A 19640-nucleotide genomic window follows, 5' to 3' on the forward strand; every position below is an offset into this window, starting at 1 on the left:
TTCTTCTCCCGTACAAGTGATCGTCCGCCGGGAACAAAAAGAGACGTCGACTCCCCACTGGATTTACAGACAGACTGTACTGTCAGACATTCCGAGGAGTTTGGGAGCCAAAGGATGACGAACTAAGTTTGATATGTTCCAGACCCCCCTCCACTGCTGTACCCACTCTTTCGCCTTCCTATCTATCCATTCATTCCTTGTTGTCACTTTTTATCTGTCGCATCCATCGTGCATACCTTTTCCTTTCATTTTCCTATTCTTCCTCTCTTGGATGTCTCAGTGCTCCTACAACAATTTTATTTTGTTTCCTCTTGCGTCCTACACTTTCCTCTATCTTCCAATTCCATTAACCTCAACCCATGTCGCCTTGGTTGTCAAGGCATCATGGACACTAGTGCTCTATGGCGGCGTGAGGATACGATAGACCAATTTCTGCAGCTCATCCAGGATCCTTTCAAGTCCGCGGTAAGTATTGTCTGTGCTTTGATTTACTTCTATTTTTTTCCGCTCTCTCTTGCACAGGCGGCCCACAGTTCATCTCCATACCTGGTTTTCCCCTTTGGAGCCACTGAGCTAACCTGGACAGTTTCAAAGCAACGCCGTCTGGGCCTCGTTGGCCACCTCTGCCGGTTCTTCCATCCTCCTTGCCCTACTCTTTTCACTGTTCCGACCTCGGCACACGGTTGTCTACGCCCCTAAGGTGAAACATGCAGATCGCAAACATAGCCCTCCGCCGGTGGGAAAAGGCCTCTTTGCCTGGGTGAAACCGGTTTTGCGCACGAGAGAGCCAGAGCTCGTTGACTGCGTTGGTCTCGATGCCACCGTCTTCCTGCGTTTCACCAAGATGTGTCGCAATATCTTCATCTTTCTGAGCATAATCGGCTGCGGTGTAATGATTCCTCTCAACCTTACTCAGAGCAATAAAGACTATAGAGCGCAGTTGTCGGCTTTCGTGACGATGACTCCGCTTTATGTCTCCGTTCAAGCTATTTGGGGGCAAGTCATTTGCGCGTGGGCTTTCGACTTGATTGTGGCATTTTTCCTTTGGAGGAACTACAAGGCCGTCTACGCGTTACGGAGAAAATACTTCCAGAGTTCTGACTACCAGCGTAGCCTTCATGCCCGGACTTTGATGGTACAGATTTTGCCCTACTAGTGGAGCGACGATGCAACACTTCTGTACTAATATACTGACCCCTCGTCTTAGGTCACTGATATTCCTTCAGCAGCACGATCGGACGAGGGTGTTATGCGCCTGGTCGATGGTGTCAACCCCACCGCTGCTCTACCCCGTGCCACCATCGGCCGTAACGTCAAAGGTCTTCCCAAACTCATCAGAGAACATGAGGAAGCGGTGCGCCAGCTGGAGTCGGTATTGGCGAAATATCTCAAAAACCCCGATCGACTACCGCCTAATCGGCCTACTATACGCCCGCCCCGCAAAGAGAAAGACGATGAGACGCCCGCTAAAGTAGACGCCATTGATTATCTGACTGATCGGATTCAGTTATTAGAAGAAGAAATTCGGCACGTTCGAGCGTCGATCGATAAGCGAAATGCCATGCCGTTCGGTTTCGTCAGCTGGGAGAAGATTGAACACGCTCATGCGGTAGCTTACACTGCACGAAAAAAGCGACCGCAGGGAACAACGATTAGGCTAGCTCCGCGGCCGAATGATCTCATCTGGGAAAATCTACCTTTGTCGAAACAGGCACGAAAATGGAAGCGTTTCGTCAATGTCATCTGGGTTTCGATCTTGACAGTCTTGTGGATCGTTCCTAACGCCATGATTGCCATCTTCTTGTCCAATTTGAACAACTTAGGATTGGTCTGGCCGGCTTTTCAAACGTCCCTCAACGCCAACCCACACGTCTGGGCTGCTGTCCAGGGTATTCTATCTCCCGCCATTACGTCCTTAGTGTATATTATCCTGCCCATCATCTTCCACCGGCTGTCCATCCAAGCTGGTGATGTAACCAAGAGTTCTCGAGAGAGGCACGTGCTTCACCATCTCTATTCATTCTTCGTCTTCAACAATCTCGTGGTATTTTCACTGTTCTCAGCCGCGTGGACATTCATTGCAGCTGTTATTGACAAGAAGGAGAATGAGAATGCCTGGCAAGCTATGATTGATGGAGGCTTCTACTCCAAGGCCGTGAGTGCATTGTGTAATGTGTCTCCCTTCTGGGTGACCTACTTGTTACAGAGGAACCTAGGAGCGGCGATCGACCTCGTACAGCTAGTTCCCTTGGTCTGGGTATGGTTCTCCAAGACCTTTCTGGCGCCAACACCGCGACAGGCTATCGAATGGACGGCTCCGCCTCCATTTGAATATGCAAGCTACTATAACTATTTCTTATTTTACGCCACCGTAGCGTTGTGCTTTGCGACTTTGCAGCCCATCGTTCTGCCAGTCACTGCTCTCTATTTCGGATTGGATGCCATGATGAAAAAATATCTGCTGATGTATGTGCTTGTCACGAAGAACGAATCCGGAGGGCAGTTTTGGCGCGTTGTGTTCAACCGTATGGTCTTTGCAGCTATTCTATCCAACGCTGTCGTTGCGCTGGTGGCTACGGCTAGAGGCACCTGGACAATGGTTTTCTGTGTAATCCCATTACCTCTTCTGTTACTGGGGTTCAAGTGGTACTGTGTGCGGACGTTTGACATTGATATGAAATATTACAATCGTGCGAATCTGAGCGATGCCGAAGCCTTGGAGACTGGGAAGTCGAGCAAGAAGGCATCAGATCGACTCAGTTCCAAATTTGGCCACCCGGCGCTCAACAAACCGCTAATCACGCCGATGGTACACGCAAAAGCCGCCGATGCGCTAAAGCGTATCTACCGGGGTCGCATAGGCACTTCAGAAGTGGAAGGCGAATACACAGATATTGCGATGGATCCCATGTTAGCATCTCATCCAGGAAAGTCCAAGATGGAAGCCTCGGAATCCGCCCCATTCGAGGTTGTTCCAGAGAATCATCTCGACTTCTCCTACTATAAGGACCGGCCGGATTTCCGTGATGAGTTCGGCGGTGGTATCTATGGCCGGCCGGACGACTTGATCACCGAACGCTCGCAGACGCCGCGGACCGGGCTAGGGGAGTGGTCGCCGACTTCATCACGAGCAGCGTCTCCAACGCCATCGCTCCCCTCCATATCTGGATTAAGACAGTACGATAACCATGACACGAGTAATCAGGATCTCGTCCATCCCGCGTTCCGCACCCCACTGTCCCACTCGGATAGTGGCCTGGTGGGCAACGGACTCTATCAGCATGGCGATGAAAGTGAAGCACGCCTGCTCAGTCAGGCGCAGGGGCCGGCTATGGCAGACAGCGCTCCCCCATTCAATCGATGGCGGCCAGGAGGATACGGGCCGATAGAGCAGGAAGATCCCAGAACCTCCTACGAGTACTACCGCAGACCACGATAACTGTGATTAACGACATTACCTGAGTATACCATGTATTGAGCTCTTTTTCTTTTTTTTATTTTTTTTATTTGTGGTTGTTTATAGAGCTTTGGAGTGTATTGGATATGATTGGACGGGGGTCAACGGAAGTAACGCTGCATATACGTGCATATGATCTGGATATCTGTGTTGTATTATATGAGCCGAATTGATTGTACATAGAAGCGACCAAAGTGGGATGATGTATTGAGCTATCGCCGGAGTATCTGGGATAATATTTGTTGTCTTGTACGTATCCTTGTATGAAGCTGGGAGGGTGTATCAATTACCCGATTGGGCGGAGGCCAACTCTCGGAACTCGGATGCCTTGTTTGTTTCTCTCCCCTGACAACTTCATGTCTGTAGTACTTTCACTTGGTCTCCGCCCCCTTAATCGCACTCCATCTGCGATGAGGTTGTTAGTCTCCCTTAGCTCTCTTGTCACAGGCTGACCTCAATCGAACAAACCTTTGCCTTCCCCTCTTTCCACGTCGCATAACACCACCATTCGTTACCGCGGCCTCCGCAAACAACCGAACACGAAGGTGCTCAAATACGCTCCGAGCCACGCTGTCACCGGTGGCTTCCCTGAATTCCTTGAACTTCCTGGTGAATACGCATGGTCTCTACTAGGTGGCAACTATACTAGACAGCCGTTTGGACTGGTTTTGAATTGCCGCCATACCCTGATCGCAGCTCTCCAGTAGATCGATCGCCGAACAATTCTCGGGAAAGACCGAAATAACATACATACTTCGCAAGTACGAAAATGGCGTGGTACTCATTATTCCCAGCCGACCTCCTCTATGTTGAAAACTGGATCGCCCGACTCTTTGTATGTAATTCGTGTTGCGCAGTTAGTACCGATGTCTCCCAAGACATGTGCGCTAACTGTCTTCTTATCGCAGCTCGTCCTGGGCCTCATCACTATCGCTCCCTGGGCTACACTTATCATCTTCGACTTGACTCTCTACGTCTGGCGGATGTTAACGTATGAGCTCCCCGTAATTGGCGGTCGGGCGAGGGGGAGGCAGCGGCCTCGTGCTCCTAGCCTGAATGAAAGACCAAATGGCCAGCGGAGGGCCTTTGTGCTAGCAAGCTACGAAGCAACCGGGGCAGAAAAGGAAGAAAATAACGGGTTGAAACGAAGGTAACTGAGGAATGCGTCTAGTTGGTTACTTTTACACGGGATTTCGTGGTATTGCAATAAGACGAGGGCAGAGAGCACCCTGGTAAGGTAGTCAACGACAGAGCGCATTTCAGTTTGCCCACCGGTTGGTATTTCAGTATGCATATTCGACTTGGCTCTCACTTTGCCTTCGTTTTGGACATATATTGCAACAGTTATTGACGTTTGCTATTGTCAGCTTGTTTAAGCTATGACTTATCTGGCGGTCTGACTTGTCTTTTTTTTGTTTTTTATTTGATACCCCTGTATGTATATCAGACCCACTACTACAATTTCATTAACTTATATATACACGGCACTCACCGTAAAAAAGGACCAGATATTCGGTGCTCTGAGCAATCGGCGTTGAACGGGATTGTCGACCAATCGCAAGACCGAGAGATATCTAATGTCAACTTAAACTCCAGCATCGAACATAGGAACTATATATCTCCTCACCGATGACTCCTTCAGCTTGCGAGCAGGCTTCCGTTGAACAAGGCATCCAGAATAAGTGACTAGCAACAAGATGGGGGTCTACATGGTTAAATCAATGGCCACTTATACGGAGAGGTTACCGGTGGTGTTTCTCATTTCCCTTCTAGGGTTCGGCGTTGCCATTTGGAAATATGTATGACTTGGCTCCATGGACTCGGGACGATAGTTTGGCTCACAGGCATAGAAATCAGCTGTCTCCAATAACTGCACACCAAAGCCGACTTCCGACAATGAAAGCCAAAAGACATACCCGTCCATCGAACCCCTCCCGGACTTTAACTGGGAGACTACTGAGCCACTGAAATTCCGGCCCTTTAAGCCAAAGTACCACTTAACGATGGGTATGTCTCAAACAGCCAGAATCATAACTCGGTATAGACATGATACTGATTACCTCAAGCATTATCGAATCTGGACCCCTCAACACTCATCCAGATGGACAAAACGTACAAAGACAGGCTAGCCATTCGCTCCTCCTTGCTTCAAAAACATCCCGACGTAGTCATTGGGATCAATAGCGAGTCTGATCCGCGAGTCTACGCTGCAATCCGAGAGCTATATGTTTTTGTTGTCGGGACATATTTACCAACACGGTACCCTCAGATGTTCCGCCTGACTTCCCAACCAAGCGATGGCAACAGTAAGACAGGAACAGAGACTAAGACAATACTCGAGAGTATGGTCACAGGATCAAAGATTCCGTTACACTTCAATGGATCCGAACCCGGATTCAGAACAGGGAGAAGAGAACTCGAGATTCTGGGAACGTTAGTCGACGAGGAGTTTCTCATTCTCCTCCCCGAATCATCGTCAACCCACCCCTCGAGCAACCAAGGAGAATCCGAAAAGTACATCCTGGAAGCATATACGACCTTCTTTCCTGCCGGCTTCGACACGCGTAAGAAACTCGGCCTCCGTCTCGCGTCCATCCACACCCCGGTCCCGGGGTATAAGGAGAAGCTTGAGCGCAGTATGGACCGATTCTTTGCGCGGATCGAGGTCGGTCAGTTCGTGCAGAGGGTCAATTGGAGTATTACTACCGATTCGGAACTGTTCGCTGCGTTTGGCGGCGTGCACGGGGATGAGGGTGAAGGAGAGAAGACTTTAAATCTTGGCGAATTAGAGGTGGATTCTACGGTTTTGAGGTGTGAACGGCAAACCTTGCATCGCCTTCCTCAGAGCAAGGGATTGGTGTTTGCGTTTCATACGTATACATACCCAATCCAGATGATCAAGGATGAAGGGCTAGGGGAGGATCTGGCGGCTGCTATTGATGGGTTGAAAGAGGGGAATGTGCCTGAAATGCATTGGTATAAACGGGGACCTGTTTGGGGCGAGGCTGTGAAAGAGTTTCTGCGCTCGTAATCATTGTTCGTGTTGTTTCTTCATTCTATTACTTTTGTTGGTTTCTTTCTTTCTCATATCCAAGTCAGACCATTCCTTGGTCTCTCGATAAAGTGGCTTACTGCAGTCTCTGCACGACCTTCATCAGGTCGGCGGACACGCCCATGGCAGTCACGTCACCGCCAGCACCGCTGCCCTGGACAACGAGGGGGTTGCCACCGTAACGCTTCGTGTAGAAGCTGATGATGTTGTCACTGCCCTTCAGACCAGCAATGGAGCTATCCTTGTCGAAGTACTGCAGGCCGACACGGACCTCCTTCTTACCCACATCAACGCTACCAACGTAACGCACAACCTTACCTTCCTTCTCAGCAGCCTCCTTAATAGCCGACATCTGACCATCGAACTCGGGCAAGCGAGTCATGAACTCCTTGATACCATCAGCAGTGGAGGGCACCGACTCGAGCTCCTTAGGAATCAACGACTCAATCGGGAATGAGTCAGGAGATTGGACCTCCAGACCGGCGATACGTGCCAGAATAGTCAGCTTCCGGGCGACATCCATACCGTTCAGGTCATCACGGGGATCAGGCTCAGTATAGCCAAGTTCCTTGGCCTTCGCAACGACCTCGCTCCACTTTGCGCCGGATGGCCCAGAAACCGGGGCGAAGGTGTTGAACAGGAAGGACAGTGTGCCGGAGAAGACACCCTCGATGCGAGTAACCTCATCCCCGGTGCTAACGAGATCGCGGAGGGTGGAGATCACGGGGAGACCTGCACCGACGGTGCTCTCATGGTATACAAGGGCCTTGCCCTCTGCGGCGGCAGCAAAAATGTCCTTCCACAGGGAGAGGTCGGAGGAGAAACCCTTCTTGTTGGGGGTAACGATGGAGATGCCCTTGCGGAGGAAAACGGGGTAGGAGCTGGCGAGGGTGAGGTCGCTGGTGTTGTCGACGAGAATGGAGCGACCCGGGGCGGAGGAGAGGTAGGAGGCAATTTCGTCGACGGAGAGAGCGCCCGATTTGATCAGGGAGGGGGTCTCAACGGCGGTTTTCCAGTCTGCAGCGGGGATGGCGGGGGAGTAGGCCGGTGTCGGAGACTGGAGGGTTTGGCTGGAGCGGGCGAGGAGGACGAGCTTGGGAGCGTTGGGGAGACGGGCAAGTTGGCTCAGGAAGGATGTGCCTACACCTCCGACTCCTGCGATGCTATTAGTACCCTGTTTAAAAATTGGGATTGAATGGGGTGTAGTGTATGAGTTGTTGTTGTTGTTGGTTGTAGATATTCTTTTGGTACGTACCAATGACACCGAGATAGACGGGGTTCGACATGATGATAGGTAATTGATCGGGAACTGGGCTTGAATGGTAACCGGATGAAGTAAATCAAATATCGAACAAGAGAGAAAGCACCTCCAGAAAGACAAGGGAAAGAAGAGAAGCACCGAGAGAGAATATATCGATAGGATATGGAGTGAACAAGTCTGGAGGGGTTTCCGCGGGGCCATCCATGGACCTTAGTCATACCTGCCTATTCCCACCTAGTCCATTTCTGTTCAATCACGCCTTATCGATTACGGCCGCATATCTATTAAATCTTCCAAAACCTCAATACTCTTACTCCAACATCTCCAACAATCCACCATAATGTCGAATCCAAATTCACTATACGGCATTCCCCGCTCCAAATCAACCCCTCAATCTCAATCTAATGCCCCTTCCTCCTCTACCCTCGCTTTCACAACAGCTCTTTCCTCCCTCATCAACAAAGATGCTGACTCCTCCACCCGCGGCCGACCCCGACCATCCAAAACCAACAAATCAGACATCTTCGCGCGCCCCAACAAAGGCGCCCAGAAACGTGCCGCCGCTGACCTCCGCGACGATGACACCCACCAAACACATCAGCGATCCCAAGACATTGGGGGCGTAGACACCGCCACGCTGCACCGCTCCAAGCGGCGTATGGAGGAGAAGGCGCGGATGTACGAGGATCTGAAGAAGGGGCTGTACCTGGCGGCCGGGAGCGACTCGGAAGAGGAAACGCAGGACGAGTATCTCGCGCGACTACGGCGGCGGGAGAAAGAGGGGCTGGTGGATTTTGATCAGAAATGGGCAGATGCGCAGCGAGGGAAGGGTTCTGGGAGTGACGGCGAGGAAGAAGAGGAGGAGGAGGATGCTGATGAGAACGCATCGGTTATTTCGTATGAAGATGAGCTTGGTCGGGCTCGTCGGGGGACCAGAGCCGAGGCGACTCGTGCGGCCCGATTAAAGGAGGAAGAGAGCGAACGGGGTGACGCGAAGGAACGTTGGCGGCCTTCTCGGCCGGACAATCTGATCTATGGGGCTGCTGTGCAGGCTGAGGCGTTCAATCCTGATGCCGGTTTGGCGGCGCAGATGTCGTACCTGGCTAAGCGGAGAGATCGGTCTCCTACTCCACCGGAAGAGACGCATTATGACGCGGACGCGGAGGTCCGGAATCGGGGCACCGGATTTTATGCCTTCTCCAAAGATGAGAATGTGCGCCGGCAGCAGATGGAGGATCTTATGAACGTGCGGAATGAAACTCAGCACGAACGGGAAGTCCGCCGAGAGAGAAAGGCAGAGCGAGAGCGGGTTAAAGATGAACGGCGGAAGAAGATTGGAGAGTTACGGTCAAAGAGGCAGGCGGAGATTTTTCTTGCTAAGCTGGGAGATGTTGGTGTTTGATGTATTTCCTGTATATTATGCTCTAAGATTTCTAAGATACCCCTTTGCTCTGCTAGATCATGATTTTCATTTCTTCTAGAAAATATTGTGATTGCTAAAAAAGACATAAAGTAATCAATTCCCTTCTGGAAAACCTGCAAGTTTAGAATAGTAGTAACGTAAAAAAAAAAAAAAATGTCTCGCGCAGGCGACAATCAGCCAGCTGAATTCAGACCCTATTCACACCATCAAGGAGTGGCGGGGCGACTTTTTGTTTTTTGTAACATTGAAAGAGACCAGAATACCACCAAGTTAGCTTCGTCAGCTCATGAACTCGTAAGCATAAGTCATTAATCGTGATTGTTTGATAATTAGGATAATATAACAGTGTCATGGGCGCTGGTCGTTGGGTGTCATTAAGGAGATTCTTTGTTTTTCCTGCTTTTGTTTATTCATAAATCCCACCTTTTTCATATATATTTAGTATGTTGTTGACCCATAAATAGGCAATGATATGAGGAAGTCGAAAGACGAGGTCAGTGGCCAGCGAGTTCGGCAATAGTCTGCATGAATCCTTGGGCATCTGAAGTACTGGAATCAGTATACGGTAGGTACCATGGGACGTCAAGAAACATAAGAACAAAGAAATAAATTGACCAACCAGAACGATTTGAAAACTTTATTATATGCTCTCCTCTGGACGTGCGTGGTGGGTCGTAGTGATCAAATGTGAAAATCGTCCGATGAAGTTCACGTAGTAGAACAACTCTTGAATCAGCTTGACGGATCCAACCTCGTGTGCCAATATGATTTGTGATGAATGCTGTCCAAACTGGAGCACTATATCAATTACCAATGAGTAAAAGGACTAGTTTCATCTCATCCCCGGGAATCCCACCGTTTCATTTCCCCTTTATGTACTGATGCCTGGAGTCTTATGGCGCCAGATGTTCGGTCTTTGTATATGCGTAGCGCATGAAGGAAATTGTCGTCGACAATAGGCCTACAAAACCTCAGTTAATATACCACCCACTTAGCTTGTTATTGAGAGTTCTCATACCCTCCAAACAGCTCTTCTTCATCGTCTAACTCATAATCACGGATGCGATCCACTGGCCGGCCACAGTCCTGAGAGCGAAGAGCCAGGAACGTGCAGAAAAACAGTACCATATCTGTTCGATTATTCAGTGCCATTTCCAAAAAACGTAGGGGTGGAGTTAATACGCACGCTCAAGCGTACTGAACTTGAGATTAGCCCACAAAACAAGTTCATGACCGCCACGGCGCCGTCGGCACAACTGCAGGCAGGAGCCGACACGGACAATCTCCAGCATATTCAGAGGGAGGCAGTGGTAGTCGCTGGAGCGGGGCGAGCGAGAGGTTTTGCATACGATGCGCGCTCGGTGGTCATCTTCTCGTACATACAAATACACACGTAAGTCCGAATCGCCGTTAAAGGCTCTGTATCATGTTAGCAGAAAGTATGCAGAAGTGAAGTTCTTATACGCGTACAATTGAAAAAGCTCCTCGAACCCCGTCTCATTGAGCCATCGCTTTACCCCGGGAGTGACATCACCAAGACATTTAGAACTAAGCAAGTATCAGCTCAGGTGCTCTTTGGTTGTACTATAGCACCTTACCTTTCTCCAACATATGGAATCCGAGTCGCTGCACGCGCTTCCTTGAATGCACTTTTTGCCCAATGGTCACTGATGGTGTTGGAACCCAGGGAGTGGCTCGTGGCTGAACTAGTGAAAGGGGATCCCGGTGCATCCGGGGCCGATGGTGGGACGTCTGAGAAATTTCCAGATGCAGGAGAAAGAGGTGATTGGGGAGACGTATGAGAAGGTCTTGCTCGCTCGTAGGACCTTTTATTGCGAGGCCGGCGGTCGCTAACCGGGCTGCCAGGTTCAGCGCTATGGCTACTGGGAGAGGACGGTGTGCTGAGAGACATGCTTCCCAGTTGGTGTGGTAATCGACTGCATTGCTGGGCTAGCAATCCCTTCAGACCATTGCGAAGGCTAGCCATGAACGAGGGATCAGGAAACTTGCTATTCAACCCGAGGACATAAGTAAGAACACAGCACTATAGTGGCAAGACGTTAAAGTAGAATGGCATACTCGGTCATATGATCCTCTAATTCATTCAAATACGTCTTGTACCTGGCTAAGCGCGTGGGGGGTGAGTCCTTCCCCTCGTCCCGGAAGAACTCACACATTTCAATCCAGGTTCGACGATAGACATCTCGGGCAGAGCCTCTGCGCACTTCCAGATCGCCGAAGAAATCGACGATATCCTCGAGGGTGATCTTCAAGCTAGTACGGACCAATTCCAGGTCCGGGTGCACGATGGCCAGGTTATGCTGATGACGACGATCGTTTGTCAGGTCATCCAACCTCTTCAAAGCTGAACTGATGGCAAAAAGATCCGCAATAAGGCCAGTGATTTCCGCTTCATGTCCGGGGAGATGCTCACGAAATTCACGAAAGCCAGCGGCCACATCCTCTGCGTTATCGGCGGAAGTACGCAGGGCCATGATGGACGTTTACCTCTAATGGGCCATGCAGATACATACACATACAATAAATATATAAGACCCTTGCGTGACACTTGAACAGTAGGTGGGGAGCGGATGGGGATGTTATATGATAGTCGGTGAGGTATAGGAAGGAAGCAACACCGACGTAGAAAGGGTAGGGAGACAACCCTGCCAGCGATCTTATATTGGACAAGGAAAGGTAAAAAACCAAAAAGGAAAGAATTGGGGAGAAGAAGGTTAAAGCTAAATAAGCCTGTTCATAAGGGTAAGTCGGAACAGATTTAGCTGTGGAGGGGTGACCCGACGACAACTCAGTCGTAGAATAATGCAACGAGGGCGTTCGAAGAGAGTGTTGTGCGATCCGCATGCATCGTATCGACTGGAGACGCACGCCTGAGGGACTAACGGGTTAGTGCTCTCCCGGACTGACCCCTTCAATTATAGGAAGAAGAAAAAGAGACGATCGAGTCTTTCACAGCCAGGAAGATTTCCAAAATCAATTTCTTGCAGAACCTAAGGGAAATTAGATAACTCATCAACTAAACAATCATCTGTCGAGAGAAATGCGGGTCAAGGATGCCGTCAAGTGGGGCAAAGATCGAACCCGATAGTCAATGGAACGAGCCCTATAAACCCCAAGCCATCCATGACCCTCACTTGCGGCTCTCATGCTGACCATGGCTTGAAACGTATAGGGTAATTGCCCTCCAAGTGTCTAACTGACTTGGGATCGTTGACGTGTCCATAGCGGAGAAGGGACAAAGCCAATAAACGAGGAGCGGAGCTGCATTGGCGCCATTGAGCGGTGATGGACAGGCTGGACAGACTGACAGTGTAACTAATACTCACTCACACACAGCTTGTCACTGTTCAGCAAAAGAATTCATTCTTGTTTGAGGGGAGAAACGATCAATCCTTTCCTAAAGAAAACCTCGGGAACAATGAAACAAGAGCTGGGGCATCGTGACGGCGGAAGACAAGTCCATTTCCGGTGGCTGACATGCAGCGAGAAGGAAGTAGGAAATTGATGTAGTCACGTTAACGGGTAGGAATTCCCGTGTCACTGACCAACCGGGTCACGAGATAATCATTGACTTGGACGAACCCCTTCTTCGATCAATGTTGTAGTGGGTATATCTATCCATGACTATAGTACCGGCTGGTAAGCAAACGGACTTAGTAGGTGGACAATCTCGGCTCATCTATCTTCTCCATTCAACCCACGTATGAAATGCTATCTTTGAACACGGGAGAAGAACTACTAATATTCTTCACAAGACAGTCAAAGGCCCACTCTCTGTCATGAACCTATGAATTCGCATGCCAAACCCATGGCTTGGAAGGGACTGAGTTCTTGCTTATACAACGCTAAATGGCCTTCTCGGCCCTTGACAAGAACAGATAAGCTCCATAGTTCCACTACGACAGACTGAGAAAGTGATATCTGGCTCCAGAGAGGACCGACCTTCTTAGCAGGAAGGAGAACAATAAGGGTAATGAAGGTCAACCTAAAGCTCCAGGTATTACCGGAGACATCCTGGATTCAGAGTCACCAAGCCGTGAATATCTGAAGCCTTTGTTTCTTGACGTCTGTTCCAGGGAGGGCAAGCTTTCCCTAAAAGTTTCAGCCATCACCTTCGTAGAGAATCTCAATATTGTGCAAATAGTATTGAGCCCAGGTGCCGATACGGATTGCAACTGTAATGTAGAGCAATGGGTACACTCTCTGCCCTTCGACTCTTCTCATTTGGGCCATATACAGTTAGAATCAACCCACGCACCACAGGGCGTTCGGGAACCCTTCTTGGGTAGACACACAGCTCTAGATTTTTAGTCGACAAATCCTATCGCTTCCAGGTGGTTAGTATAGCAAACATGTTGAATCATATGTGATTTCTGCCTGACGGATATTCATGACCCTCAAAGGTCCACCAACTGCCCAGTCAGAAAATAGCAGCGTGACGCACAAGTGCCGGAACAAGCACAGTTGCGCGCGGAAAATAGTTATGTGTGCCCTAGCGTATGTATGTACATATGTTCTTGGCCATGCTGGCGGCTTTTGTTTGGATGGCACTGCTCAAGACTGCATATCTCGAAACTCATAGCGTAAGCAAGATGTGTTGTGTCAGAATATTAGTAGGTACTGGTTGACCAAATTAAGAGGGGAGATGGGGGATATTTAAGTAGGTATGAGAGTCTAGACACTGAACTGGTGGCAACTTGCGACGGTTCATTTGGGGTTTCAGGCACCAAGGCGACTGACTATCGGAGATATCGGATGTACGGAAGACGCGCGGGTCCAACACGTAAACAAGTTTACCCCCGCGTCATCGCTGGAGCTTGGGCCAGGAGAGCTCCCTTGCAATTCCACAGCTTCAACACCAACACAAGCCTTAGAGAAATTGATTCACTTGTGTTCTTGTTCTCAACCCTCCTTCATACTCGACATAAGCTTAATGTTCATTTATGGCACGCAGACCCGCTGGGGCGATCAACAGAGAAAAGGTAAGGATGCGGTTGATTAGGCTAGTGTACAGCAGATTTGCTTGCCTCAACAGCTTCAATTCATATTTCACCATAGATACTCAAAACAAGGTTCTCCCGCCGATCTGGAAAACAGCGCCGGGCTCCCTCGAGTTAAGTCAAATTCGTCCCAAAGCCGCCAGTCCATACAGTAAACATGTCCCATTGAATATCCTTCATGAACAGAAAAGCAAGGAGAAACCACCGTCATCCCATACCAGAAACCATTGAGTAAAAGGAAATATAAGAGGCGACAAATACAAGTCAGGCAATTAGCGGGAATAAACAACACGAAACGCCAGTCGGTCAAGATTCACAAGACCTGCGAGGGGAAGAAACATTTTAAGAAGATTCCTCATCGTCCTCGGGGGCAGCCTGAAATTCAGTCCGTTAGCATTGTCTACATGGAAGAAGTGACTGGGGTCTCATACGTTGTAGCTCGCCTTCTCGTCTTCGTAACGCTTCTTGTCAGCGGCAGCCTTCTCCTCGTAAGGGCGGCGCTCAGTGTCGCTCAGGGCCTTCCACCTCTCACCGAGCATCTTGCCAACCTGACCTGTTCCGGGGTTAGCTGATCCGATCAGAGAATGCACCTCGAGTTTGCGTATCTTACCGAAAGAGATGCCGGGGTTCTCTTCGCGAACCTTCTCACGGTTGTCGTTGGCGAAGAACATGTACGCGGAGAGACCACGCTTGGGTGCGTTGGGGTCTACAGTTGAGATCAGTCAGTGTGCTTCAGGAGATATAGACGGGGAACATACCCTTCTTCTTGCGCTCAACGCGGGTACCCTTGGCCTTACGTGTGGTCTTTTCCTTAGGCATCTTTAGTGTGATCTGTTGAGAACAAAGTCTTGTTAGAAGGTTCGAAGCCAAGAGGATTTGCCAATGTAAAGAGCGGCTTGGGCGCGTTGGCAAGGATTGGATGGAAATAATGAGAACAAAGAAAAAGCGAAAGAATAATGAAGAAATGAACAGATCCAGTTCAGGGTGCGACTAATGCGACTCTGCGCGCGGTGGAAAAAGTACGGTGCGGCCAGAGCGTAAAAGCGCGCCCCCCAAACAAGTCCGATCACGGGCGCAAGTTAAGGCAGAACACGAAAAGGAAAAAGCGCGCAAGACACTTACCCGACAATTGACTCAGAAAAAAAATCAAGTAGCAGTGTTCTGAGGTCGGCAGTTTTGGCCTGTTGGGGAGTAAAGTCAGTTTGGGTTCACGCATTATTTCTGGAACTATATAGTTGCCGTCGCAGGTGCGCGACGATGAGATCGCGAAGCCATGACAAAAAAATCAAGGGAAACGGCATTCGAAGAAGGCCTTCACAGTGGAAACAGACAGCTTTGGAAGAAAAGAATAATTGTGTTTGTTGTGTAGAGTCAATGTGAGAAGTGCGAGTGTTTACTAGTGAACTCACCGATGCGGATATGCAGTACTTTTTTGTATGGGGAAGAGAGAATTGTATGGGAAGCGTAGTGAGGGAGAGTAGGTAGAGTGAGAGAGAGAGGGAGAGGGGAGAGTAGTAGTAGTAGGAGAGAGAAGAGAGAGACGGGAGGGCGGGCCACTACTTACCTACTCACTCGCACTTACGAAGGGGGGAAGTGGGCAAGCACAGCAAGGGAAGTCGGCTGGCTGCGACTGGCTATGGTGTGTTCGGGGAATGGGTGGTATGGTATCATACACGTCATGTACAGCCTTCCATCGGTGGTCCCTTACAACCGAATCAACACTGTCATCTTCATTAAACACCCGCACTTTGTTGAGCGAGCGGACGACTGAAGTAGCAGAATCTTTGCTCCGAAACAATTGGTATCGGCTCTATGGCTTCTTTGAGCTTATCTGGTCAGACAAGTTTGCCAGCGACGAATTTTCGTTGATGAATTGCTTCGACAAAGCTCCACTATGAGCTAGTGTATTGTATGATACATGACGGTCACAATACATGAATCAGCCGCCGCCACTATCAGGTTACCTACTTTTCCCACCATGTGGATAAATTACATCAGGTAAAATACATACACCGCAGTATCCATTGATTGACGGAATATGGACGGTGGTGGTGGTAGTACGGTACAGTAGTAACGTCGCAGTCGGATTCCAGTACTTCCCATACTATGATTACTTTCCCATCCTGCAAAAATCTCCGTACCGTGTATGTATATACTCCGTTCCCCTATGCAATCTTTCTAGCCAACTTAGCTACGACTTCACTACGGCTTTGTACTGCCTATAGTTAATTTGAGTAGGCTTGGATCATTCAATATATGTGAAACTACTTGAATTCATGCTGGATCCAATTTTGCGATAGTATAATCTCTGTTGTGCATAAATTTATCCATTCTTGGATAAACAGTAGTCCTAGCCTTCCACCTAGAAGTCAATTGATGCTTTAGGGTTATAGTGCACTGCTAATTTATTTTTTTTATACTAATCCGTCCGTACCTTTTTCTACTCTATTTCCCTTACGGACTCCCTTCTCTGTTAGATATACCGTTGAAGAAACCCAATGGACATTTCATTATTCATTGCTTCCCCTCGGCACTTGTGCCAGTTACATGTGCTGAGGGTCCGGGGTAATTTGGTTTGGACAAGGATACGTATCCGTGAGAACCGTTTAGTTTAGTATGATATAACCTCTACTAGCCTCAGGTATTATGGGTTTATGTGGTTATACATCCAAGGGCCCCTTGCACGGGCAACAGAATGCTTGATCGAATTGGCGTGTACGGGCGACGAGGAGGTACCTTGCACAGTCTTTCCAACGACACTAAATAGCGCTCTTCTCCTGGCATACAGTCGTCTACCAATGAGAGAGGCGGTCGTAGTCTTAAGGGATAGATACTAGTAGCTAGACACATAGCTCAGCAATAAGTTTTTTAACGCAAAGCCACACACCCAGAGCATCTACCAATGAGGCCGCTGAGAGCATCAACGCCCAGTAAAAGATAGCTTACGACACTTGTTTAGTAGACTAGACGGATGCCAATTGTGCTCGGTCATCATACCACTGCCTTCATTTCTTGTTTCCCATGGTCAACCCAGGAGTATTACAATCTCGTCTTTGGGGCAGTGGTTCCAGGGACTGATTTGTGGGAATTTCACTCCTATGGATGATGAATCATTTGTACCACGGAGGACAAAGCGGCTGTCAGTTTGTTTCCAGGGTCCATGTAGTGAACGACAGTGTTGATTGCCGGATAGTGACTTCCAATCTTCACTGCAGATGATACTAAGAAAATAAATTAACCATTTAGTGTCATGCAAAAAACTTGGATAAATAGATGATCGTAATGAACTAGTAGTCGGTACTGTAAGCTTTTGCATAGATCACAAAGTACTGCTCACTCTTTGTTATTAAATGCCACTGCATTCCACGCCAAACAACACCATCCAGTTTACCGGCAAATACTGGATCTGTATTATTGGGGCAGTGACCGATCATGGTATTGTAAGTAAGGTCCTGTATCTGCCCATTAATAATAATGAGGGGGTGATCGAATCTGGTTCCATGTGGAAACACCGGCTCCTCTTTGGCCTGATTATTCTTTTCTCCCATGCTTCTTGATACGCGCTCTTTATATGCTCATACATATTATGGGGCTTGTATTTTCCTTAAAAAAATTTTTTTTCTTTTCCTGTTTCTTTTTATTTTTTCAGCTCCCACCATCTGATGAAATGTGGAGTGCCTTGTGATTTTACCTGTACCTTAGCGCTGTGGGCTAAGTCTCGTTGTAATTTATTTCGTTATCTGGAGGATTGAATAAACTTCCCCATCCATGTTTTTCGGGGTGTGCTTGCAAAAATCGTACTGAGCATGACGAATGCGTCTTTGCCGTCATCGGCTCCGCCATGATGTCACGTGGGTCGTGCAGAATTGTAATCGTCCTCTTCAGTTTGGTTTTGTTGACATGGTTACAGAGTGTGATCTGTAAACACAAAAGACGAAAAAAAAATAATAATAAGAATAAGAATAAATAGAATAAATAAATAAAAACTTAGAAGGTTATCGGTCACCTCCCACAGCCTTTTTCTCTACAGTTCATATAGCCCGCAATATAGGATTAAACACGATATCATATTGTTCTTCTATTCTACTCCGTAGTAGGTATTTAAATGGGTATATCAACGCCTTCGAAATGGCCCCAGCCTGGTCCGATAGAAAGGAAAAACCAAAAAGAAAAAGAAAAAGAAAAGAAGTAGAAGAAATTTTATCGTCACCAAACCATCAGTCGTCAGAGTCGTCCAATACAAGAGCCACGAGCTCTTCTTCTTCAGCCCAGTTCACACCACTGCCGACAACGATAGCGCTGGTAATACTTTTTATGGTTTCCCATTTCGCTTTGCTTTTTTGGTGATCCGCTTTGACTTGCTCTAATTGCTTCTTTATACTCATATCATTCAATTCTTCCCTCCATGATTCGTCATTCTTCGTCAGATTTAGTAGCTCTCGGACGAGCGCTTTGTTCTTTTGGTGAAGTTGCAGATTTTCCACCTCCGCGTTAGACAACTTTTTAAGAGTCGAGCTAAGCGCAGTATTCAAGTTCTCATGTGCTAACGAGAGCACATCCCGTCTATTGATAAGACGAAGAAGATTTCTATAATATGTTAGGAGTGTGTCAAATGCCAAGCCCAGTATACATGCGTAGATGAGACAAGTAAAGAGAGTGATGACATACTGTTCAGCCGGATATGTGGCTTTCATATGAACAGCTTTGAGAGTAGGGTCTGTCATAAGAACAGCTCCAAGTGCCTTCCGCCTGACTGTGTAAGTAGCTCTGGCTTCTAGAAGTTCGCGCTCTGCTATGGCCAGCTGCTCTTCTGCATCATCCCCCGAGAGTAGCTCGGCATCTACGAGACATCAGTCTTTGCGTTTGCGGGAAAAATGAAAAACTTGAAGGTACGGAAGACCTTAAACACATATGGGACAATTCACCTTGTTCGAGGAGTGCCTTTTCGAGTTCTTGTTCCTGAAGTTGATTATATAGTTGCAGGATCAACGCTTCTTTGTCCGAGAAAGAAACGGCATCCCTCGGATCATCCTCTGCAAGATCCAACAGAGAAACCTCACCCGGGTCCAGGTGAGGCAGGGAGCGGGCTTTCGCAGATGCCATGAAATGAGACCTCGTGGCTGGCCGAAAATAGCATCGCGTGATAGGAAGCTTTTTTTAATCGACACACGGCGTATGGAGGGCGACCGGGCGGTGGAGAAAGTCGGTCTTGTTTTGGGTGGTTCCGGGGGCGGCGTGTGTCAGTCAACCAAAACGGGTCTAGGTCCGGGGAGCTCTTCTGGCCTGGATGCCTTGCGTTTATATGAACGAAACTCCCTTATCTCCCCTTCGGTATCCTTCACCTCACAAAGAACTTTTGGAGCCGCTCTGTTCGGCAGGTGAGGTGGGGATGTCTTTACACATATATATCGCTCACACGGGTGAGC

The 19640-nt window shown here is 48.6% G+C and overlaps 7 protein-coding genes across 7 annotated transcripts; 4 read left to right on the forward strand and 3 right to left on the reverse strand.

Moving 5' to 3' along the window:
• The first annotated feature begins 58 nt into the window (after window positions 1-58).
• BDV38DRAFT_222072 (putative DUF221 domain protein) lies at window positions 59-3833 on the forward strand. Its single transcript, XM_032052804.1, has 3 exons — window positions 59-465; window positions 587-1135; window positions 1208-3833. Exons 1-3 carry the CDS (start codon window positions 385-387, stop codon window positions 3437-3439), a joined length of 2862 nt encoding a protein of 953 aa, XP_031917226.1. The 5' UTR covers window positions 59-384; the 3' UTR covers window positions 3440-3833.
• A 393-nt stretch (window positions 3834-4226) lies between these two features.
• BDV38DRAFT_279603 (uncharacterized protein) lies at window positions 4227-4611 on the forward strand (the record flags this gene model as incomplete). The annotated part of the gene is made up of 2 exons (XM_032059063.1): window positions 4227-4292; window positions 4366-4611. 2 exons carry the CDS (start codon window positions 4227-4229, stop codon window positions 4609-4611), a joined length of 312 nt encoding a protein of 103 aa, XP_031917227.1.
• A 543-nt stretch (window positions 4612-5154) lies between these two features.
• On the forward strand, window positions 5155-7745 carry BDV38DRAFT_268823 (heme-dependent oxidative N-demethylase family protein; the record flags this gene model as incomplete). Its single annotated transcript, XM_032056846.1, has 6 exons — window positions 5155-5256; window positions 5308-5464; window positions 5524-6268; window positions 6582-6913; window positions 6968-7685; window positions 7724-7745. 6 exons carry the CDS (start codon window positions 5155-5157, stop codon window positions 7743-7745), a joined length of 2076 nt encoding a protein of 691 aa, XP_031917228.1.
• Window positions 7746-8094: 349 nt separating this feature from the next.
• Window positions 8095-9233, forward strand: BDV38DRAFT_238871 (CCDC174 family protein). Its single transcript, XM_032053719.1, has one exon. The coding sequence runs from the start codon at window positions 8111-8113 to the stop codon at window positions 9170-9172; it is 1062 nt and encodes a 353-aa protein (XP_031917229.1). The 5' UTR covers window positions 8095-8110; the 3' UTR covers window positions 9173-9233.
• A 959-nt stretch (window positions 9234-10192) lies between these two features.
• BDV38DRAFT_268825 (uncharacterized protein) lies at window positions 10193-11688 on the reverse strand (the record flags this gene model as incomplete). Its single annotated transcript, XM_032056847.1, has 5 exons — window positions 10193-10323; window positions 10380-10612; window positions 10664-10741; window positions 10792-11202; window positions 11273-11688. The coding sequence occupies 5 exons, from the start codon at window positions 11686-11688 to the stop codon at window positions 10193-10195; spliced, it is 1269 nt and encodes a 422-aa protein (XP_031917230.1).
• A 2868-nt stretch (window positions 11689-14556) lies between these two features.
• nhp6 (high-mobility group nucleosome-binding protein) lies at window positions 14557-15033 on the reverse strand (the record flags this gene model as incomplete). Its single annotated transcript, XM_032059064.1, has 4 exons — window positions 14557-14589; window positions 14646-14767; window positions 14825-14920; window positions 14973-15033. The coding sequence occupies 4 exons, from the start codon at window positions 15031-15033 to the stop codon at window positions 14557-14559; spliced, it is 312 nt and encodes a 103-aa protein (XP_031917231.1).
• Window positions 15034-18249: 3216 nt separating this feature from the next.
• On the reverse strand, window positions 18250-19372 carry BDV38DRAFT_238910 (centromere protein H). Its single transcript, XM_032053720.1, has 3 exons — window positions 19140-19372; window positions 18883-19054; window positions 18250-18801 (listed from the first exon to the last, which is right to left on the reverse strand). The coding sequence occupies exons 1-3, from the start codon at window positions 19315-19317 to the stop codon at window positions 18432-18434; spliced, it is 720 nt and encodes a 239-aa protein (XP_031917232.1). The 5' UTR covers window positions 19318-19372; the 3' UTR covers window positions 18250-18431.
• Window positions 19373-19640: the final 268 nt, after the last annotated feature.

The sequence above is a fragment of the Aspergillus pseudotamarii genome (assembly GCF_009193445.1).
Source record: "Aspergillus pseudotamarii strain CBS 117625 unplaced genomic scaffold BDV38scaffold_9, whole genome shotgun sequence".
Lineage (NCBI taxonomy): Eukaryota > Fungi > Ascomycota > Eurotiomycetes > Eurotiales > Aspergillaceae > Aspergillus > Aspergillus pseudotamarii.